The sequence below is a fragment of the Lineus longissimus genome, chromosome 3 (assembly GCF_910592395.1).
Source record: "Lineus longissimus chromosome 3, tnLinLong1.2, whole genome shotgun sequence".
In the NCBI taxonomy this organism is placed as follows: Eukaryota; Metazoa; Nemertea; class Pilidiophora; order Heteronemertea; family Lineidae; genus Lineus; species Lineus longissimus.
Genome location: NC_088310.1, coordinates 10,158,116 through 10,178,749, shown reverse-complemented (window position 1 = coordinate 10,178,749; position 20,634 = coordinate 10,158,116). Strand labels below are relative to the sequence as shown.

Genomic DNA, 20,634 nt, shown 5'->3' with positions numbered 1-20,634 from the left:
TTAAGATGTTTTATGCAAATTGCCCCTATTCCCTCATGCGTAAAAAGCTGGGTCTAAAATTTTGTAAAGGTTTTTGTCTACCAATATCCATAGAAACTTTTTCCAGAAATTAAAAAACTAAATTATAAATTATGAAAAATGCTGATATAGTGGTAATTTATGAAAATGTAAACTTTTTGAAATTTGTAATGGTTAAATGATCGGAACTTCATTGTTAAACCATATGAATAGTTTATGTTCTTGAATGAAGCTATTCTATGCAGAAATATTACTATGATTACGTCAGCATTGGATATTTATTTGCTAGGATGTTTTACCCCCCCCCCCCCCCGAACTCCAAGTCTCGAAAATTATCTCAGGGGCGTTTCCATTGATCCAGCTTCGTGAAATTAGCGTCTCAGCCTCAGACGAAGTAGCATTACAAGGTCCAGGCAAGCTTTGGTGTATTCATAGCTCAATTGCCGATAGAACTGAACTAATAGGCAAAAAGGAGGTTCATTTTCTCCCATTTTATCTTCCTATGGAATCAATACCAAGGTAACATGCCCATCAGAGAAATTGGTGTCGCTCACCCATTGTCCATCCCGATTGAACAATGTTGAAGAGCATCCAACGACAATGCCCTCAATATCTAAAGGCCTGGCCACATTATATGATTCTGCATGTTGCGACCCGACAGTCTCGTCGTCCGGGCATGCAGTCTTGCGATAAATACGTAGTGCGACGAGCGTCCTCACCATACGATTGCATCAGCCAACTGAAACTCGCTAAAGTTCAATGGGACGGTCTTCACGTTCATCAGTCGAGAAGTCTGCCATGATTACTGTAATCATGTAACGAAGTGAAAAGTACTGATTGGCTATCGCAAGTGAATCGCGTCGCAACCCTTCAAAGACCTCATGACCCGACGATCGGGTCGCTTTGCAAGGATGTTTGCACTACATGACTGACGACGACTCAGTCTCATAAGAGTGGACCAATTTTTGCAAGACTGGGTCGTGCGACCGCTGAAGACAGCCAACGACAGGTCGCAGACTTGTCCGGATTGGAGAGGTTGTGCATCATTTACGACTCCTACTCAGACTTCAAGAGTGAATTACTGTCATCTAGTGAAAACTTCGATTTAAATTAAATGACGAACGTTTTCATATTGATCAACTCCGTGTACATCAAAATTCCAGATCGGACCTGTCCATAAAGAGGAAATTATGAAGTCGTATTCCAAGTCGTAGTGATTGCCTATGACTTGAATGACGACTTCATTATATCTGTTTTATGCACAGGTCCAATTTGGAATTTCAAAAATGATTGTGCAGATACAGGTAATTTATCAATTTGAAAGCGTTCAACAATTCAGTTAAATTGAAGATTTCACTAAATGACTGTCAGCTTCAAACTCAGTTTAAGTCGGAGTGGGAGTCGTAATAGTATGCATCCTCTCTATTATCCCACCCGATCGGCCGACAGAGTCTTAAGAGGTGTACCATGAAAAAGCAGGTTGTGAATTTGTCAGAGTCTGACCGCTGCACTCATTTATCGAAGCTGGAGAACGCTTTCGAACACATCAATCAATTCATGGACAAAATACGTATTAATTTACACGGAGCTATCGCTAGATAGCTGAATTCAGTCTCTGGGCTGAATCGTACATTCGGTCATCCGTTCTGAAAGGTGGGCAACCGCTGTACTACAGATTAATTGATGTGTCCAATGACAGTTAATGTTGGGGTTGGGTAGGTGCAGTAAAACATTTTAAAACACATATAGAGTCAAAACTTTTATTTGAAAGTTTCAAGAGATTCTTACACTGATGAACAATGAAAAAAATCGAGATTTTACTGAACTTAGAGTCCCATATTGAGCTTATTTAATTCATTAGAGACTGTGACGACGTTTTCATCGGTCTTGGCTTGGTTGACATAATCTGCCACCAGGAAGTTCACCGTCTGGCCTCGCTTCTTCCGTTCGTTGTAACAGTCCATGGCACTGGGCTTGATGTACTTGTTACACTGAAGTAAATAAAAAAGCAAAAAACATTCAAACAAGGTAAGGCGCGAACGCTGGGAGCACATGCACAGAGGTAAATCTGGGCGAGATCATGTCGCATTGGTATTTTCTAATCTAGCCTTGGTACAGCAATTCTGCGTTTGTTATTGAAAAAAACCAACGATTTTTTCTTTGCGTCAGTGTCATTGGCATTAGGTCGCCTACCGTCTTGGGCGACGACACGATAATACAACCACAAAATACCTATTGAACGTGATGAATAAATGATCTTGAATACCTCTGAGGCACGATCTCGCAGGTAGTTACTACTGTGCGCCCCCAGCTTCAGAAAATAATATTTTGTAACTGACACTGCTGGAGACATGATTGTGGACAACATCGGATTCGCGTCAAGAATTTAAAAGGCCTCAGCTGAAAATAGCGGTCTGTTGAATGTGCGCGATAATGAAAGGAATGGTTGGTAAATACATTTTCGAAAGTGTGCAAAACACATGTTTTGACTAGACACGCCCCCCCCCCCCCAAAAAAATGGATAATGCTTTAAAATTGTAGATTTCTGAAAATATCTTCAACACTTATAAATACCAGAGTCTTTCAAATAAAGAGTCAGGCAACTAGGAAAATACGTGGTTTCAACATCAAAGCAACCGACAATTCCGAAAGACGCGCGTTGGGACAGAGCTGTCTCGGGTCACGTGGTACACCCAAGACAATTCTGCACAACTGGACTTTGAACAATTCTTTGATCAGCTGAACATGGCCGTTACAAACACCCCGTTTTAAAGCAAACGCCTGCTTCAAAGTCACTGATATCTATAAAACTATTCAGATATAATGTCAAAGATAACATTTATATGAAAAACGACATGTTTCGCATTTTGGTTTTCGACAGTTTTGAGGAGAAGTGATGGCACTGGTTTGAGAATAATTTTAGAAAAGCGTTTTTCTACTCCACATCATCACATATTTTTGTAGTTGGCAGTTTAGTATGTTGTCGGTGCTTAGTGGACCATCTAAGGGTATCACATGGTTCCTTTGTTAAACACGCTGTTTGGCTTAAACCTTATAAACATTTATGATGTGTACATCAATTTTTGAGTCCCCTCATAAGAAACAATTTACACTATTATGTTGCCATTGATTACAACCGGATTATGGATTTTTGATAACAAATTGCAAACAGATGAGAGTGATAATTTATACTGCATGTATTTGTAACCCGATAAATCATATGTGTACCTCATGTGCAGAATAAATATTTTTCGTTGGATTTTGATCATTCCATCATTGTTTTACACCTCAGCTCAGTTTGTAGCTGAATTAAAAAGGGCTTCATCGTGGCTTCCAGTAAATTGCCTGAGAGAGCTGTGGGATCAAAGGAAACTTGCCGTAACCTGACTCTTTATTTGAAAGACCCTGTTAATACCAACAAATTAAGACTCAATATTTCAAAGTGTGCAGTTGTCCATTTACCCCCAGCGTGTGTGTTTCACCTTTTGAAAATAAGTTTCAGTGAATTTGAATGACCCATAAGCATGTGATAACGTGTTTTTGAATCCGTGACAGCATTTCGGGGGCATAGTAAAAATGATCTTGTCGTGAAGTAAGGTGCTTACTTCACAAATACAGAGTTCTCACAAAAATTGTTGCTCCAAAACCAGATTCATTGACATAGTAACCAAAAAAAACAAATGGGCTCGAAAATTTGCATCCTGGTTCAGGACTGAAGAAAGCAGGTTCGGCCACCTAGGAATCAATAGATGAGCTAATACTTACTGCTCTGATCATTGGAAATTCTCATGATTAAAGTCCTTACATCCGGTTTACGTGCTTGGCGAGAACTTTAGTTTCATGTGAAGTAAGCTACTCAATTATCACGACAACAGAATTTGGTCGCAATTGTTGGGTAGAATATTATGATAGGTGGAGGTTCGATCAATAGCGGGACAGATCAATCTCACAATGTGTGTCATTTTGCAGGAATCAAATATAGTCAGCTTGATTTTTCTCAAAACTAGCTAGGTAAGGCTTGTAGGGCTACAGTAGCCTATTCAGTGCCTCAAGTAATCGTGTAACCTACCAACTTCTGCATGTCACTGACACACAGGCCTAAGGAGGCAAATGCTGAGACAATGACCAAATCTCTTGTCGCGCTTGCACACTTTTTTCTTGTATCTTCTGGCATGCTACTACATGATGACGTCACCTTGAGATCTAACCATGTGTCGTCGTATAAACTATCCTGAAAGAGAGAAAAAAAAACTATTTTTAAATGATGACACTCAAATTGAATTTGTATCTAATTAAGAAAATTTACGGAGGCTTTTTATAATTAATTTTTATTCTAATAACGTTAGGTGTATTTGCCTTCGCTGGTTTAAGCCTGTCCACCACCCTGAAAGCTGTTTCGTGGAGTCGATGTTATCAAGATTTGTTCTGATGACCCTTCGATGGACTGTTCAATGCGAATTTAGCCCTAGGTGCGAGCGGGCTATGTTCAAAAACAATAGACCGTGCAGTGGGCTAGGCCTGAATGCTTTTAACAGTGAGGTAAAATAAGTTTTAGTAAACAGTTTTGCTGTAAGTTTTCTATTAGATACGACTTATATTTCCATTGACAATTCCTTTTTAAGTGACGCTATATAAAAGAATATTATAATTTAAACAATTTATTGTAATGTATCGCATTGCAAATTGCCATTCTTACATATTGCAATTTAAAACATTGCTTGAACATCAATAAAAAATATAGAACAGCCAAGTTATGATTTGCCACGGTTTTCATGAGAGCAAGGAAGTTTTATACATAATTGTCCCAGAAAGAATATGGACAAAATAATAGCTGCGGATCCAGAAAGTCAGGGAGGGGAGGGGGTGCAATTCCACCTAGAGAGGGCCGATTGTGATCTTGGAAACGAGCGGGTCTTGAAGCCCTCCTTAAGAAGCATTTGGCAATTTTGAGCGCCAAATATGCGTTTTCTCGGAATCTGCATGGAGGGCTAAAACACATTAAGTAGTTGTTTGCTTCCTTGGGATGGGCGCCCAGAAAAACCATCCCACTACGACAAAAAGGGGAGTTGCCCGCTCATCATGCGCAACCCCTAAATCCACCATTGCCAAATACTAATATTCTGATTTTTGTGTCATCGAGCAAGTTAATTAAGCTCGATAATTTTTGGTGAGGAGAAATTAAACAACATGTTTTCCCAACGGTGGCTAATGGATTCTCGAAAAGAAATTCGTTGATGGTCATGTTGGTTGTTCGGTGGGATACATGTTAATACAATTTGTTGGTCACTAAAATGTTGTAGGTCATTGACAAATGCGCTACCTACCGGGCGAATGTAGGGGTAAGACCTCCGACAGTTGCTGTCACAAAGCTTGTCCACCATAAAAATGAACACGCGCTTATTTTGTGCCACTGCTTCTCCGAGAGTCGGCCAACTCGTCATCGCATTGGTGCCGACCTTCCCGTTTGCTCCAGTAAAGTAGTCTCTGAAGATGGGTTTGAACCTGTCGAAGCCGGAGGGCATTGTGGTGTCGTGGAATCGCATGGCAATAACCTCGTTCCTGTGCGATGGATCATTCAACCAGTTGTCAATGTCTCGTATAACCTGAAATGATTTTTTTCTCTTATCAACAGAATGCTCCCGATGGCCATTATTTGTGTTTCCACTTATAATCAACGTACTGCAGCGTAAGAAAGCTTGTCAGCACCAGTCCTTGATTACTCACTTGGGACCATGGGTGCCTCAGGCATTGTCAGGCGGCTCGTGCACGTAGAGCTTCCATCAAGGTCATCCACTCCCATTGCGTTTATTTGTTCATGCTTTTTTGGGCCTCACGTTATCATGATTTGCCCTGATAAGCCTTTGATAAGACAGTGGAACAAAGGGAATTTAGGCTTAAGTGCAAGTGGACGATGTTTAAAGACAAAAGACCGTGTATCGGGCTAGGCCTGAATTTTTTAAAATGCCAAATAAATGGGCAAACTATCGCAATTCCTTTTTTTCGGCAATCTTCCAAGACCCATGTAAAGCCTTTCCTTGTTTTAACCTTCCCCGTGTATCGGCTCCGGTTATCCTTCGGTCTACCCCTCATCGCCTTCTATGCATGTGTTACCAACGAGAGAGCCGTTACCAATGACAAGTCTGACAATAATTGTAGGAAATTAACCCGCGATTTGGTGCTTAACATAAAACAAAAATGGAAGGGGCCTTTTAAAATAATAATCTTTTTTTTTAAACGTAACTTACAATGAGCTCATGTTCAAATTATAGACTTCTGGGATTTCGTGCCATCTGGGTTGACCCAGGGTTCACCTCAACCACGGATTTATAGAAATCAGTATGTCCGTGCCTGAGCGATCTTCTCAAGGCATTCTTCTCAGTTTCGAGAATTCTTTAAGACATTGCATTTTTATAGCAGCCGTTCAACCAGCCCTACACAAGTAACTAAGACAGCATGTCTCGCCGTCTTCTTCCGCATGAAATCAATTTCTATAATCGTGATTCATCAGCTAAACTATGTTGTGGACAACGTAATAAACGCAACCAAAAGACGAACAGTTTTTGGATTCGGACGACGAAGAACCTCATGGACCCGGGTCATTGAATCCTTTTGGAGGCAGTATATGCGGCGATTGTTATGCCTAAAAGGTACATATATTCATGAAAACATTTGCAAGGCAGGTGATCATTAAAGCCTTTGGTACGCAGAGAAGGGCCGGGGTGATGATTCCTAAACCTCAACGGTTTGGGCATCATCACAAGCGAAAGCCAATATATGCCTGTGGAAATTGCACGACAACTCTTTCGGCCTATCACTCCGATCAGAAGTACAGTATCTTCTCATTGAGCAGCCTTTTAGGCTGACTACATTTTGTCTAACGGCTTTCTCAGAGCATGCACCTTAAATGTGGAATTCACTGAGTCACGACCTGTATTTCAAATTTGCACTTGCCTCCCATAATTTTCGTCCGTAAGCTGTGTTGTGACTCGTGTAAGCGGTATCTCCCTTGTTACGAGTGTCAATGTCAAAAAAGCGTATTCCAAAATCCAATTGGCCTGTGAAAGTGTAATCTTGGTTCCTATACATACAGGACAAAGCGGGAAAATATGGCCAACCACCATACTTCATGACCCTATTCGCCCCTGTAAAATAAGAAAAATAGGTAGATCTCTGTCCATAGTCAGACCTGGTTCACCCAAATCTATAGACAGGTTAGATGTTATTTCGAAAGGAAGCCGAACTAGAAATGTTTACCTCCCAGCATTTGATAGGCAGGAAGGTTGAGATGGATAATTTTAGAATGGGCGAGTTGTAATGGTGTGATGGTGAAGGTGTTTGATGTTAAGAATGTGTATGTGGTGAAGTTGAGATTAATGTTCAGAGACTTCAGCATTTGAGAGTGATGAATTTGAGTGTGATGTGATATACAATGAAAATAAAAACAATGAAACCGCCAGAAGCCACTCTCCTCACCGTATAGATATTTAGTGGACAATTCATGCTGGTTAAGAAACGTGCTAGAAGTATATAGCCAAATGGAAATGTTATGCCAATTAACCTCTGTGACCTTGAAAAGTAGGGGCGAAATCAAAAACACATGTGACACATATCTAATGGTGATAAGATGTACCGATGAGATTTGTGGCAATCAGGCAAGTAGATAGGCAATAACCACATTTTAGGTTTCTTTTCTCACGAATTTGGCCGCCTGATGGCCAAGTGATGAATCAATCGAACTGAACTTTCGGCCCTGATGACCTGACTAGATTGGGTACAAGTGTATCAAATGTGAGATCAATGGTCACTGCAGTCAAGAAACGTGCCATAGTTTTAAGAGTCTAACGACCAATTTACGCCATTTGACTTCTATGATCGTGAAAAGTAGGTCAAATTAAAAACCAATTTAACGTATGATGTATCCTTGCTTGGAGTACCTACCATAAAAATATCATCGAAAACATTAGTTACCGATAAGCGAGATATTGCACTTTTCAGTTTTGGCCCCCTGGTGGTCAAGTTGAAAATCAAATCGGACCGCAATTGGGCGTCAGGGGTTATCTGACATAGGGTGGTCATGTGTACCAAGTTTAAAGTTCATAGCTTTAGCGGAAAGAAATGTGCCATAGTCCCGCCCTTACGGCCAATTTACGCCATTTGACCTCTTTGACCTTGAAAAGTAGGTCAAGTCAGAAATCCTATGCGATATGTGATGTATCCTTGTAAGGAGTACTTTTTATTGAAAATGAACCACTTATAATCGAAATATGGCACCTAGTTTGTTTTCACATACCCCCCCCCCCCCGCCTGGTGGCAAGAGACGAAGTCGGGTCGAAATTTTAAGGGTGTTTTGCACATCAGTGGGGGGGGGGGGGGGGGGTACCAAACATGTACCTAAGTTTACTTTAGTTAAGTTTACCGCCAAACGGTCGAGGAGGAAATACCACTTACGGACTGACTGACACACGGAGTGATGGTAAACGATAATGCAATATCTACCAACATTTTCAGAAAGCGGGGAGAGACAAAAAATAACCAATCGGATGATAATTGGGTTTGCAAAGATTATTTGACAAAACCATTCGGGACTTTAGCTGAATTAGTCAACGCCAACGTATCACTCTATTGATTTCTTCGACTTATTAAGGTTAGCTTCGAAAGACAATGGTTTGTTTTGTTTGCTGATTTCGATGCTGTAAATTTCATTTATCAGAATTTGAAATCTCGAATTCGGAAATTCTATTCCTTATGGATAGCGCCAATATATAGATATCATGAATACAGAAATGTGTGTTTATAATGTTTTATACAAAATATATTTATAAATACATTCATGTCTCCTTTATCCCATTCATTGGTCGTTAAATAGCAAACCAAGGCGCACTTTGATGGTGTTGCCAAGAAAAAAACTACTTACATTTAGTGACAATATCACAACGTCTATCCACATTTGATAGTTTCAATATGTATTGGTGCATATTCGAATGGCGACGAAAAACGCGTCTTCATGATCCTTGGACACTATTTGCCCCACTTTTTTTTCAAGTGACTTACCTGAGTTGTGAGTTCCAGGAAATGTTACTTTGTCAAACCTGAGTTTGCAAAGTCCCTCATAGCCGTTGCACCTCTCTTAAATGTTGAAAAAGAAACAAATACGTGTCAGACCAGTGTTGCCAATGTTAAAGTGGTGATTTCTCTTTTGCCCAGTAACTAGAATTAAAATTAAAAGTGGTGATTTCTCTTTTGCCCAGTAACTAGAATTAAAATTCTAGTTACTGGGCACAAAAGACTCGCCGGTATCCATCGTGGCAGGTGAAATGGAGAGGCGAGTTGCCGTAGAATTGCAGGCCGATTAGGAGCCAGTTTTTATAAGAAGCAGACATTGGATGATATATGACCGTCTCAGATTTGCCTGATTTTTTGGGTGATTGGCCAATGGGTATATAGAAAAATCCTGAAATTCTAGGTAACGAACTTTTTTTTATAACAAACTTTTATTTTTCTACGGCCTCTGGAACGGTCACTGTTTTGAGGGTCAAAATTGGACTTCTTAAATAATTGCTTTTGAAGTTGAAATATCTCAATGCGCCGATGACTGTCCAGCTTTATTTTGATAGATGTCGATCTATGATGGAAGGAGCTGCGGAAAATGGAATTGTAATTGTAGTGTAGTGTATGCGCCACTACACTACAGCGCAATGCGCCACTACACCAAGCGCATTGCGGATGTTGTCAACATTCAGACGATCCATTCTGTCAGAATAAAACTTCTCTAAGCAAGTCTTAAAATATCTTTTTTTAACTCCCGAGTTCAAAAAGTAAGAAGTTCCATGACTTTTGAGTTCTAATGAAAATAAGTTGCACCAAACGTCACAGGGTTCATCCGTGGCTCAAGTGCATCATTCCACGTGGAAAGGATCGATGCATGTAGAGCTAACGCGGGTCGAATCGGAGTCAATATCGGAAAAGCGTGACAATTCAGTCAGACTTTTTTTTCCTTTTTTGTGCAATTTGTTGATGGAAACTACTTGATGTGTAGAATAGGAGGTGACTGGGCAGCCGCCGGCTTGGTGTTATTGCACTTTATAATACAAATGGTCCTTTATAAAGTGTATGTAAACTTCCGGGCACGACTGTTCCATGGTAGCCTAGACTTAACACAATTTGATAATTTGATAAAATGAAAAACTTACCCAGCTTATCAAAGAAATGATTTTTTGAATTCCCAGTGCTTGTAGTTGAGCAGCTTTTACTTTTCATGTAGCAGTGACCGACTTCATTCCACAGGAAGGCCGCGCAGGAGCTGGTTGCCTTACACTTGTCACTGCAGGCCTGCAGGTTCAACGCTTGAAAGCCAATGTCATTTCCTGGACAGTCGCCAGGACGATAGCCAAGGCCATTTGCACAGGCAAACGTTTGGTAGGTGGAGGCTGAAAGTACACAGTAGCGACTGTCCGTTGAATCCAGTTAATTTATAGCGCCGGTGTGGCAGGATTGTGAGACATAGTCAGTCGCCAGGTTATCATTAAATAAGACTCCAGGGCGGATCAAGGTGAAGTGCAGAGAGGCAACTGATACCAATTAGGAGTTGAATATTATGAAAATATTATCAATATTATCATGTCTTTGTTTGGTAAACAAATTTGATGACGTCCTGTTTTTCTTGAAGATAATAAGGCTCCAGAGATTGGCTCGGTGCGATTGGTTTTTATTCATAGTCGATTAACGATTTCCCGAATGTCACTTGCGATATATATTTTGTTTCTCAAGGGGCGAATTGCATGAATATGCCATGTTCAAAATACAACAATTACTTTGGGTGAACTTCTGAAAGATAATCGTGTTTGAAGGCTACATTTAGATTTCAATAAACATGGCGATATAATTAATCATGGTATAATACACCTTCCATCATAAACAAAATACGCGTTTTGATATAATAGTGTAAATTGTTCAATTTCAGAATACTCGAGGTTATTGAAATATAATTAATGAACTAAAGTGGACAAGTTGTTGATCTCTCACCAAAACTACCTTTCTTTGGTAACCTGTTTAATGGTAACATGCAAAAATTGGCATTGCGCGCAAAACATTATGAAAATGTCACAATATCAAAATAGCTAACTCTTCAGATAATGCAGTTGATAATCTTGAAATGTAGAGCTGAATCGTACTCTGGTCTATTCTTAGAAATCTGTGAAGTTAAGAATGACTTTCTGTGTAAAACATTTGAAGAAAAAAAATCTGTCCAGCTCTTTCTGATCGACATCGCAAAATATCAAACATCTGGGATTTTCACGAGATTTTGTTTCTTTTGATGCCCTTTAAAATGGCACAATCTTTCGTGATCATTTGTGTTCACGTTTGACGTCGTCATGGTAGCGGAATCTACACGTTCAGAAAACTTCTGTGTTGCCGTGAAATTGGACACACTTTGAATTTTTGAGATTCAGAGTAGACATATTTTTTTCAGAAAGTCAAAGAATGGATTTCAATATCGAGTATGATTTTCTTTTATCTGAATATTGATAACTGCAGGATTTAAAAGGAAAATTTGTTCGTGACAATTTGTTATCGGGATATTTTCATGATATTTTCATGCAATGCATGTCATCCAAGAAAACAGGTATGGCATACACGCTTTATTAAATGAAGTAGTTCTGGTAAGAATTGAAGATTTTATTCAGAATTTTTACGTGTATGTAAACTTCCGAGCACGGCTGTTCAATGGAAAGCTAAACACAGTGGTAATAAAGATACAATGCATAACTTACGATTCTTATCAAAGAAATGATTCCGTGAATTCCCAGTGCTTGTAGTTGAGCAGCTTTTACTTTTCATGTAGCAGTGACCAACGTCATTCCACAGGAAGGCCGCGCAGGAGCTGGTTGCTTTACACTTGTCACTGCAGGCCTGCAGGTTCAACTCTTGAAAGCCAATGTCATTTCCTGAACAGTCGCCAGGACGATAGCCGAGGTCATTTGCACAGGCAAATTCTTGGTAGATGTTGGCTAAAAGAACACGGTAACGACTGTTAGTCTGATGAATCCAGTTATCGGATACTGCCGGTGTGACAGTACATGTATTGTGAGACATAGTCAGTGGCCCGGGTTACCACTATGTACAAAACTCCAGGGTGCATGGATCAAGGGGAAGTGCAGAGAAACGACCGTCCCCGCCGCATCACTTATTCGAATTAATCTTTGGAATTTAAGCACTAACCATGAGCTGGGGTAAATTAAATCTAAAATTCACCACTTTCTTATTTTATGGGCGCCCATCGACTTTTTTTTCAGACTCCATGATCTCCTTCTTCCGGTCTTACGAGGGTGGTAGTACGAGGGCGGATCAATAAGTCTTGACAACAGGGCATTCAATTAAAAGGGATTATCACAGACTTTTGACAACACGTTTACTAAAAATATGCATCTGTCAAGAGCACATGTTTGTAAAATTGTCTTCAAACTTCTGCAATTACTGGAATTGCAGCCTGTTTAAAAGAAGTCGGTACATGCAACTGAATTTGCTGTTTTTATCATGACGTAGGTCATAAAATATAATAATATAATAATAAATATAATAAAACAAAAGGCAAAGAGTTATCGATGAGTAAAACAATCATCTATCATGTCTATAAGTTGTGTAAATATCGGTCACTTGGGCTTACCAGGTGCACCATTGTTATACAATATAATATTGATGACACGTTTGCAATGTCGTGAATTCTGGTCGATTCTGCCAAGACGCCAATCGCCATTCTAATAACATTTTAGCCTAAAATGGGTCGAATGCGCGTTATGCAATAAAGGATATAGATTCAACTGCTGGCTATCTATTCCCAGTTATTTTTAAATGTCTCACGTTTCATTCTGGTGGTAAATTTGGTGGAATTCTGCTAAAATTCATTCCGGTCACAAAACGGGAGGCTTGTCCTTTTTTAACGTTGATAAGACTACGTTAAAATATTGTATTATTTCTGTAATTTTCAAAAGAAATGTGCTCTGGTATGTTGATAAATATGTTTTCAAAGAAAATGTAGTAGTGACTTTATAATTCTGGAAGTTTGTATAACAAGTATATGTTGTCAAAAAGGCCAAATGTTGACAAAAAAGCACTACCTGTTTTTGGTCATATCAATTGCCCTTTAACAGTTAACGGATAACGATACAACACAGACTTGTATACAGTAGTTCCTCACATAGCTCGCCGTCTGAACCAGGCCTGATTTAAAATATTTTCTTCCAGTCCAGCGAAGGTGTCCATAGCGATGATGTCCATTTTACTCCAACAATACACATCGATGATCCGACCGATTAACCGACTTGCGCGTTTACGGGATACTCAGTTATGTCAGTCCAGGAGGTTACCTGGCGTTTGCGAGCAATGTTGAAACATGTTACATGTGTTGTCAAAGCTTCAAAATATTGGGCTGTTTAGTTAGTATAGCGGACTATCCATGTTCACCTAAAAATCCTGCAGCACTCACAAACGCAAAATCAAAGCTGCCCTTAGAAGTGGGAAGTGCGTTGCAAACGATGCTTATGACGGATGAAATGTTGCTACGTAGATGAAGAGAAGGCAGATGCATAATTTCAATGTCAACTTGCGATTCCTTTCACCGGGATAAGGGTACATTTTATCTGATGAAGCAAAGAACAATTTTGTTTATTCTTGAAAATCTGGCTCTTCATTTAAAAAATGTAAATCATCTTCCTTGCCATTCTGTTAAATTGCAGCTAAATTGTCCAAATTCTACTTGTTGACCTTCATTGTCGTCAATAATTGAGCAGACGGTTATCTCCAACTCTAAAAGCAGTGCGCACAGCATCAGCACTGATCCTCTCCCAAGACAAGCTGGCTATTTTCAAGACCTCTCGAGGTTCGATTGGGTGGATGATCATCAGTTTAGTGACGATGAGGATTTGCATTTTGTTTGCCGAAGGAGAGCCAGAATTATAAAACCATTGACCAAGTACAATGTCTCTTTTGTTTCTTTAAAGGTGGGTGTATATTTTGGGTGACATAATGGACCAGAGCAGGCATGAAGCGAAGCGGCGACTTTATTATGGGGTTTTATGGCATCAAAATTAGGCTGCTTGAATTATAAGCAGTCAATTGTGACAATAATCTCATGAACGATGTCCCCAGGCAGGATCAGTTTCATGAGATCAGAAGGACGTGGTTCGTAGGAAATACACTATGGGTAATTTCCTATTCATGACACTTGAACAACAATGACAAGGGTTTGTTGTTAGCCACTTTATACATCAAGAAGTCATGTCCGTTTCATATTGGTATAAGAGAAAACATTGTGTCTTCCCTGAAATTTTCAGCAGCCTGATACTTGTAATTCCTGAATGACTGGTCCATCTGCATCAGCCAGTCGCCCATTTATAGGGTGCTCCTCATAGGTATTATGTAAAAATTACAACAATGGGATACCCTGCACCCTGCAAATCGCCAATGTTGTAACTGATTGTGATAGGAATAAAAAGTAACCACTTTCTGTTTAAGTCCGCCTCTAAGTTTCACCATCATTTTGCTGAATCAATGATTCCCGCCATTGATAATCAGACTGAAGCTGTTATAGACCTAATTAGGATAACTCCAGATTGAGTCAGGAAAATGATCTTAAATCTAGATGTATCCAAACAAGGTGGTGAAGATGGATTGTCTAATAAAATGCTCAAATTAGTTGCTACCTCCCTGTATACACCCCTCTGTAGATTATTCAATATACTTGTGGATTCAGGGCATTTTTCTACCTGTTGGAAACTTGGTATGTAGTCATCCCAATGTATAAGAATAAAGGATTCAAAAACTGTGATGATAATTATAGGCCTGCAACTCTGTTATATGCCATCTCAAAATTATTTGAGCGAGCTTTATATGAAGACATTCTTCATCACCTACAGGTTAATAATCTACTGTATGAACGCCAGTCCGGTTTCCTTCCTGGTCATGACATACAGAAGCAACTGTCTGATATTGTTCATAAATTGTTAATGAATAACGAATCTAGACACATCACAAGAGGAACCTTTCTCGATATTTCTGGTGCATTTGATATGGTGCCATTTCCTTCTGGGGAAAAAAGTGTTTTGCTATGGCATTAGGGGCAGAGTTTTGGATATTTTACAAAATTATTTGAAAGATCGCACGCACTATCAAGGCGCGAGTAAACAATTCCTTCTCGGATGTTTCTTAGAAATGTTATATAAACTCAGGAGTTCTGCAAGCGTCAATACTGGCTTCCCTCTTTTTTCTTATCTACATAAATGATCTTGCTAAAGTAATTCACAATTGTCTTCTGTATTTGTATGCTGACGACGGTACTGTTTTTAAAGGTAGACCCCGAGGTAAACCCAGCTACATCTCAAAACCTGCTACAAAGTGACCTTGACAGATTAACTGCTTGGTCTCAAAGTTGGAAACTCAATTTCAAAGCTGAAAAGAGTAAAGAGGTTATTTTTCATTCGCCAAGGAGGAATATCCAAATTTATTTTGTACAAACACCAATAGGCTTTATCTTAGATAGTTGTCTGACCTTTAAGGAACATCTCACAAACGTTATAGTCAAGTGCAACACTCTGTTAAATACTCTGAAGGCCCTAAAACTAAAACTTAAGTCTCGGCACTTGGAGAGGCTCTATTTCTCATTTCTCCTCCCCCATTTGGAATATGGAGCCGTAATATTTGACTCAGCAAGGGTTAGTACACTGTCTAGACTTGACCAGATTCATTATAGGGCTGGCCTGATAGTCAGCGGTTGTATTCAAGGCACTGCTGGTAATCAAGTTTATAAATCCCTTGATTGGATGTCACTTTCTCAGAAAAAAATTGAGACATTGAGGACAGGTCGCAGGCCTTACTCTGTGGTTTGGGTAATTTCACAAAAGCCAGTAATATCCAGGCTATGGTTAGGGTCAGCAAGTTTATCAACAATATTGGCACTATTGTGAATGTAAATTAGCCTTCTTTTTTATTCTTTTTCTTTTCTTTGGTGTCTGGCCCTTTCCGTTCTTTGCTTTCCTGCAACTTGTCGTCGATCTCACTCAGAGCTCCACTCCTCTATGCTTCTCTTCAAGCCAATGTAAATTTGTCATTTTACTTTTGTCCAGGGCTGCTAATGCTTTTAAGCAATAGCCCTGAGTTTCTATTTTTGTACGTGTAATTGTCCACATTGGTAGTTTTAAATAAAAAAACTATATACTAGCATATACATGTACATACATTAGAACCCCCCCCCCCCCCATTGTGGACACCACTGCCAGGCGGACACCTCCGCATTACGGACATGTTCGTTCAGTCCCGATTTTTTTTTCTAAGTCATTTGCTTTAACCAAAACCTCTGTAGGGCGGATACCTCTCTACTCCGAATTGCGGACACGGCCATGGTGACTTTTTGGTCCAATCACCTCGCAATTACGGACAGTAAACAAAAACAATGGCTTCCCGTGTTCACTTAGGTAGTCGATTAGAGTTAGACCTAACAGATGAGAAGTTTGCGTAATTGATGAACATAATTAGACACTAAGTTCAGTTAATTACATGTTGGAGTGATTGAATGTCCGTTGCTCTCCTAATTAAGACCGAATGTATTGTTTAATTATCTTCACTGTGCATCACATTGCCAAGCTACTGTATATTGTAACATTAAGTGCAGTCAATTGAATTGTTTGTCCCCTTGTGCTCTAATTACAAAGAATAAAGCTTGGTGTGTGGCAAATGCTTCTATACAACTATAAGGATGTACGCTGTCTATGTAGTATGTAGCGTGCGAACACAACCTGCATATATCAGTGTTGGCAAATTAATATTGCCTCCACTAGAAATGCCAGAAAAGTACATTGTAATTTTAAGTTCGCATATAAATGGCATCAAATTATTTGAATTAGTTGACATTTACAACTAAATTGAATATATAATACATGTATGTAGGCTTCACGACCCCCGTGTTCATACACATGAATCACTTTTTGAACAAACTAAATGAAATATGAAATATGCAGGCTTCACGACCCCCCTGTTTCTTACATATGAGTATCATTTTTGGACAATAATGGCATAACCTCTCTGTTAAGGACACCTACGCCCAGTCCCATGGGTGTCCGCAATAGAGGTTTTAATGGGTATACGTATTTCTGAGGTCATTTTCGTTTGCTAACCAATTTCAGAATGTCCGTGGATAGATTCGATATCGACGCGCGTTTTGTGACAGTGTCCTCGCGTACGCATGCCCTGAAAGGTGGGCCTGAACGTAATCATCTAAATATCGAATCTTTTGAGCTGATTGATAGGCATGGAAATGTCGCCTTGGGTTCGGGATACGAATCGATTCATCCGTCATCGTGGCCATTAATGTACATGTACATGTACAACGGCTCTGGAACAGCAAATACTGAGTACAAGAGCGATAATTTCATAATCACCAATAATTCACATGAAACAAGTTCAAAATTCTGATCGGACAAACGCTTCACACAAGTCTCTATCTATCGATGTATACTATTGAGTCATCATTATCCTGCTACTATTGTGTGGGAATAGTTAGACCAATCATAATCAAATTACGCCTATAATCCCAGTCGAAAGGTAATCAATGCCCGTCTCGAACCCGCTATTGTTAAAGTAAAAATTTACAACTTCACTGGACTCAGAAAAATTTTCAAATCAGGCCTGGGTCAGACGGCGAGCTGTGCGAGGAACGGATGTATGTAAGCTGCAAAAGAGTTGTATCAACGATATGCTGAGATTTCAGCATAATGCATCTTCCGGTTTTCCTTTGGCAGCAAAAAGTGTCCTAACATATTGATCTGCCCTCGTGCATTACAGGCATTATTTTTGTGCTATATATAGCCATTGTATTATTTCGACACTTTTGCAGCCGTGCAAGTTTAATTAGTCATTAGTTTCAAATCAAACTCTCAGACCCAAGAAATAACTCAGCAATGATCGTTTTGATGTTCTGTGTAACATGGAAGTTTCCGTCCCTTATGTCAGATGAATCAAGACATCCATGATACACCGCCAACAGAAATTCAAAACAATTAGGGACGAATTGTCACTGTGGTTTGGTAGCTTGAGTCCCACAGCCCATTTCAACCACTTAGTTCTGTTTGCGTGCTAAAGTGTCGAAAAAGTACACAAATAATGTAGATACTGAAATCTAACAAGCAGGAAACAAATCAGCTACATGTGGCCGGAATTCGGTAAACTTATGATTTATCATGGGAGTAATTCAAGATCAAAAGTATATAACTTTTTTCATCGTTAGTACGAATATATGGCTTACTGGACTTTGCGCAATATTTCGCCAAAAAACTATTCTACGCAACGGTACCTTGGTGACTTTTCCTATTCATAATACACAGCCTGTCCATCCTAGATCGTGGTTACATGGGGAGTAATCGTTGTAAAATTAGGCCAAACGCAAATACAGTTTACGCGGGTACCACTATGTTTACGATGCGAACAAGCCGTGTAAGTCATTATCCAGCATTTTTTTCATTTAACATTTGCGGGTACAGCGTCACAGGGAGCAGCATTGAACGGTAAACAGGTTCACATCATATTCAGACAACGGCTTGTAACGGCCATACAGGAAACGATTCGTATCAAAAACCGACGATCACAACTATTCGCTTGCTGAGAGTATACATTACGCGCATACATTACATTCAGACATTTGAGCTTCCAATAATTTTGTTAATTTACGTGAGTACATTTTCAATCCCGAAAAGTGTGATGAAGTTATGCTTTTATTTAGTAAAAATCGGTAGGTATGTCCAACAAGACATGTGTCTCAGCTGCCTGGGTGGGTGTGGGTCATCACTGAAAAGTCGTTCTCTGCAATGCATGCAAGCACTGCGTGTGTGTTTGATTTGTGTACACAATGTACGTTACCCTCTCTACTTCAAATGAATGAACCTCATAAGGGTTTGATTAATTAATTGTTTGTCGTACCTTCTTCGATCGAGGTCCGAACAAATTTTCAGGCTAGAGTACCGGGGTAAAAACATAATGGTCGCTCCCCCATTTCGCTTCGTTTCGTTTCGTTGCGCAAAGTCCAGTAAGCCCGAATATATTTGGTCGAGTAAGTCGAAAGATGTCTTACCTTGTGTTACAGCCAACTGCATCAACCCAATCAAGGTGAGAATCAGGGGAAGTTTTACCATGTCTGAAACTAACAACCGGGTTCAGGACTTATAGCGTTGCCGATTAGGAATGAATCTGTCGTGATGGGGCATCGAACATGTCGAGGAAAACTCACAAAGTTACGATGGAGGCTGCACATAAATTCATAGAGCTTAACTTAATTTACTTACCAATATCGCCGTCGGTTCAAAGTCTTCAGGTAAATGGCGATTTGGCGTACAATCCGTGGCTCTTATATAGGACGGCAAATAAATTTGATGAATTAAAAATGCATTAGACGAATTAATAATGACTGCATTATTGCAATGACGTCAATCGAATGTATATTCGTTGAACAGCTGCTATCACCACTGAAACCATAAAACGAAAATAGTCGAAAATAATGTAACATTTGAAACGATAAAACGAAAATAGTCGAAAATAGTCGAAAATAATGAATGTGCCGAATGTTTTTTTCTTCGGTTTATATCGACCACGCCTTCAAGGGGAGGCATTTTTTCTGAACTGAATGCGTCATGAGATCACCACGACGCCGTGACTGCTTTAAGAATAATAGTATCTTGTCAGTGCTTAATGGACCATCAAACGGTAGCATATGGTTGTTGTCTTCTAATGGGATATTCATATTTCATCAATTTTGATCTACGATGATGATTATGATGATGATGATGATGATGATGATTACAACGGGTTTGATAGCAAGTTTAATTTCGCGTTCGCTGTGAAAAACGAAAAAATCAGAAAAACGAGAGGTCTAAGGGCCTGGCGCTCAGCTGGATGACCTAATAACATAGGACTTAGGGTGGAAAGTAGTAAATATCGGCTTCATACTACTGTTTGGAGGTCAAGAGAACACGTTATACCACTAAAATTGCCAATGCAGAGCTGCCAGCTAGATGAAATATGACTGAACTAATCATCCATGGTATGTTAATTTTACAGGAGGCAACAGAAGATATCACTAGTTCAGTATGTTGTATCGGTAGCTTTACAGACAAGAAATGTCAGAGAGGATGTGACTTCTCCATGGACAACTGTAGGATGTCCAGGCTGGGTTGTACAGCACAACCAAGGATACGAAATGCTGTCTGTAATCTAGAGGTATCCTGATAACAGAGGTCAAAATAAATAGAAATGACCAGTTTGGGACTAACACCCTTGTTTTTTTTTAAATAAAGGTAGAGATTACAGGAGTCAAAAATATTAACTTTATTGAGAGAAATTGACCTGTCCTGCAGGTGATTGGAATTTACAAAGGGTCGTTTTTCATTACATTGTGCTCTACTGCGTATCCCTAGTGAGTCGATCGGGAACCAATCTATTTTTTATTTAGACCAGCGATGACGTCATTTCTGGTGATTCCCTACGTTGTCCAATGAGCGCTTTTTAAAGTGTGCCATTTGGCATGCATTAGCATGCAATGTATTTTATCAGCGCTGCCAATTGCCGAATAGAATGCCG

At 39.6% G+C, this 20,634-nt stretch overlaps 1 protein-coding gene across 1 annotated transcript; it reads right to left on the bottom strand.

Annotated features, from left to right (window-relative positions):
- Positions 1-1,764: 1,764 nt before the first annotated feature.
- Positions 1,765-19,419, bottom strand: LOC135485705 (uncharacterized). The gene is made up of 9 exons (XM_064768099.1): positions 19,344-19,419; positions 19,133-19,201; positions 11,790-12,026; positions 10,209-10,445; positions 9,070-9,144; positions 6,970-7,160; positions 5,343-5,621; positions 4,088-4,249; positions 1,765-2,009 (listed from the first exon to the last, which is right to left on the bottom strand). Exons 2-9 carry the CDS (start codon positions 19,191-19,193, stop codon positions 1,845-1,847), a joined length of 1,407 nt encoding a protein of 468 aa, XP_064624169.1. The 5' UTR covers positions 19,194-19,201; positions 19,344-19,419; the 3' UTR covers positions 1,765-1,844.
- Positions 19,420-20,634: the final 1,215 nt, after the last annotated feature.

Coding starts and splice junctions, on each gene's coding strand:
- LOC135485705 (XM_064768099.1), bottom strand. CDS start 19,193: ATGGTAAAACTTCCCCTGATTCTCACCTTGATTGGGTTGATGCAGTTG. Junction 7,161..9,069: donor TCCTGGAACTCACAACTCAG/GTAAGTCACTTG, acceptor CTTATTTTACAG/GGGCGAATAGGGTCATGAAG. Junction 4,250..5,342: donor CTTACCCCTACATTCGCCCG/GTAGGTAGCGCA, acceptor TCTCTCTTTCAG/GATAGTTTATACGACGACAC.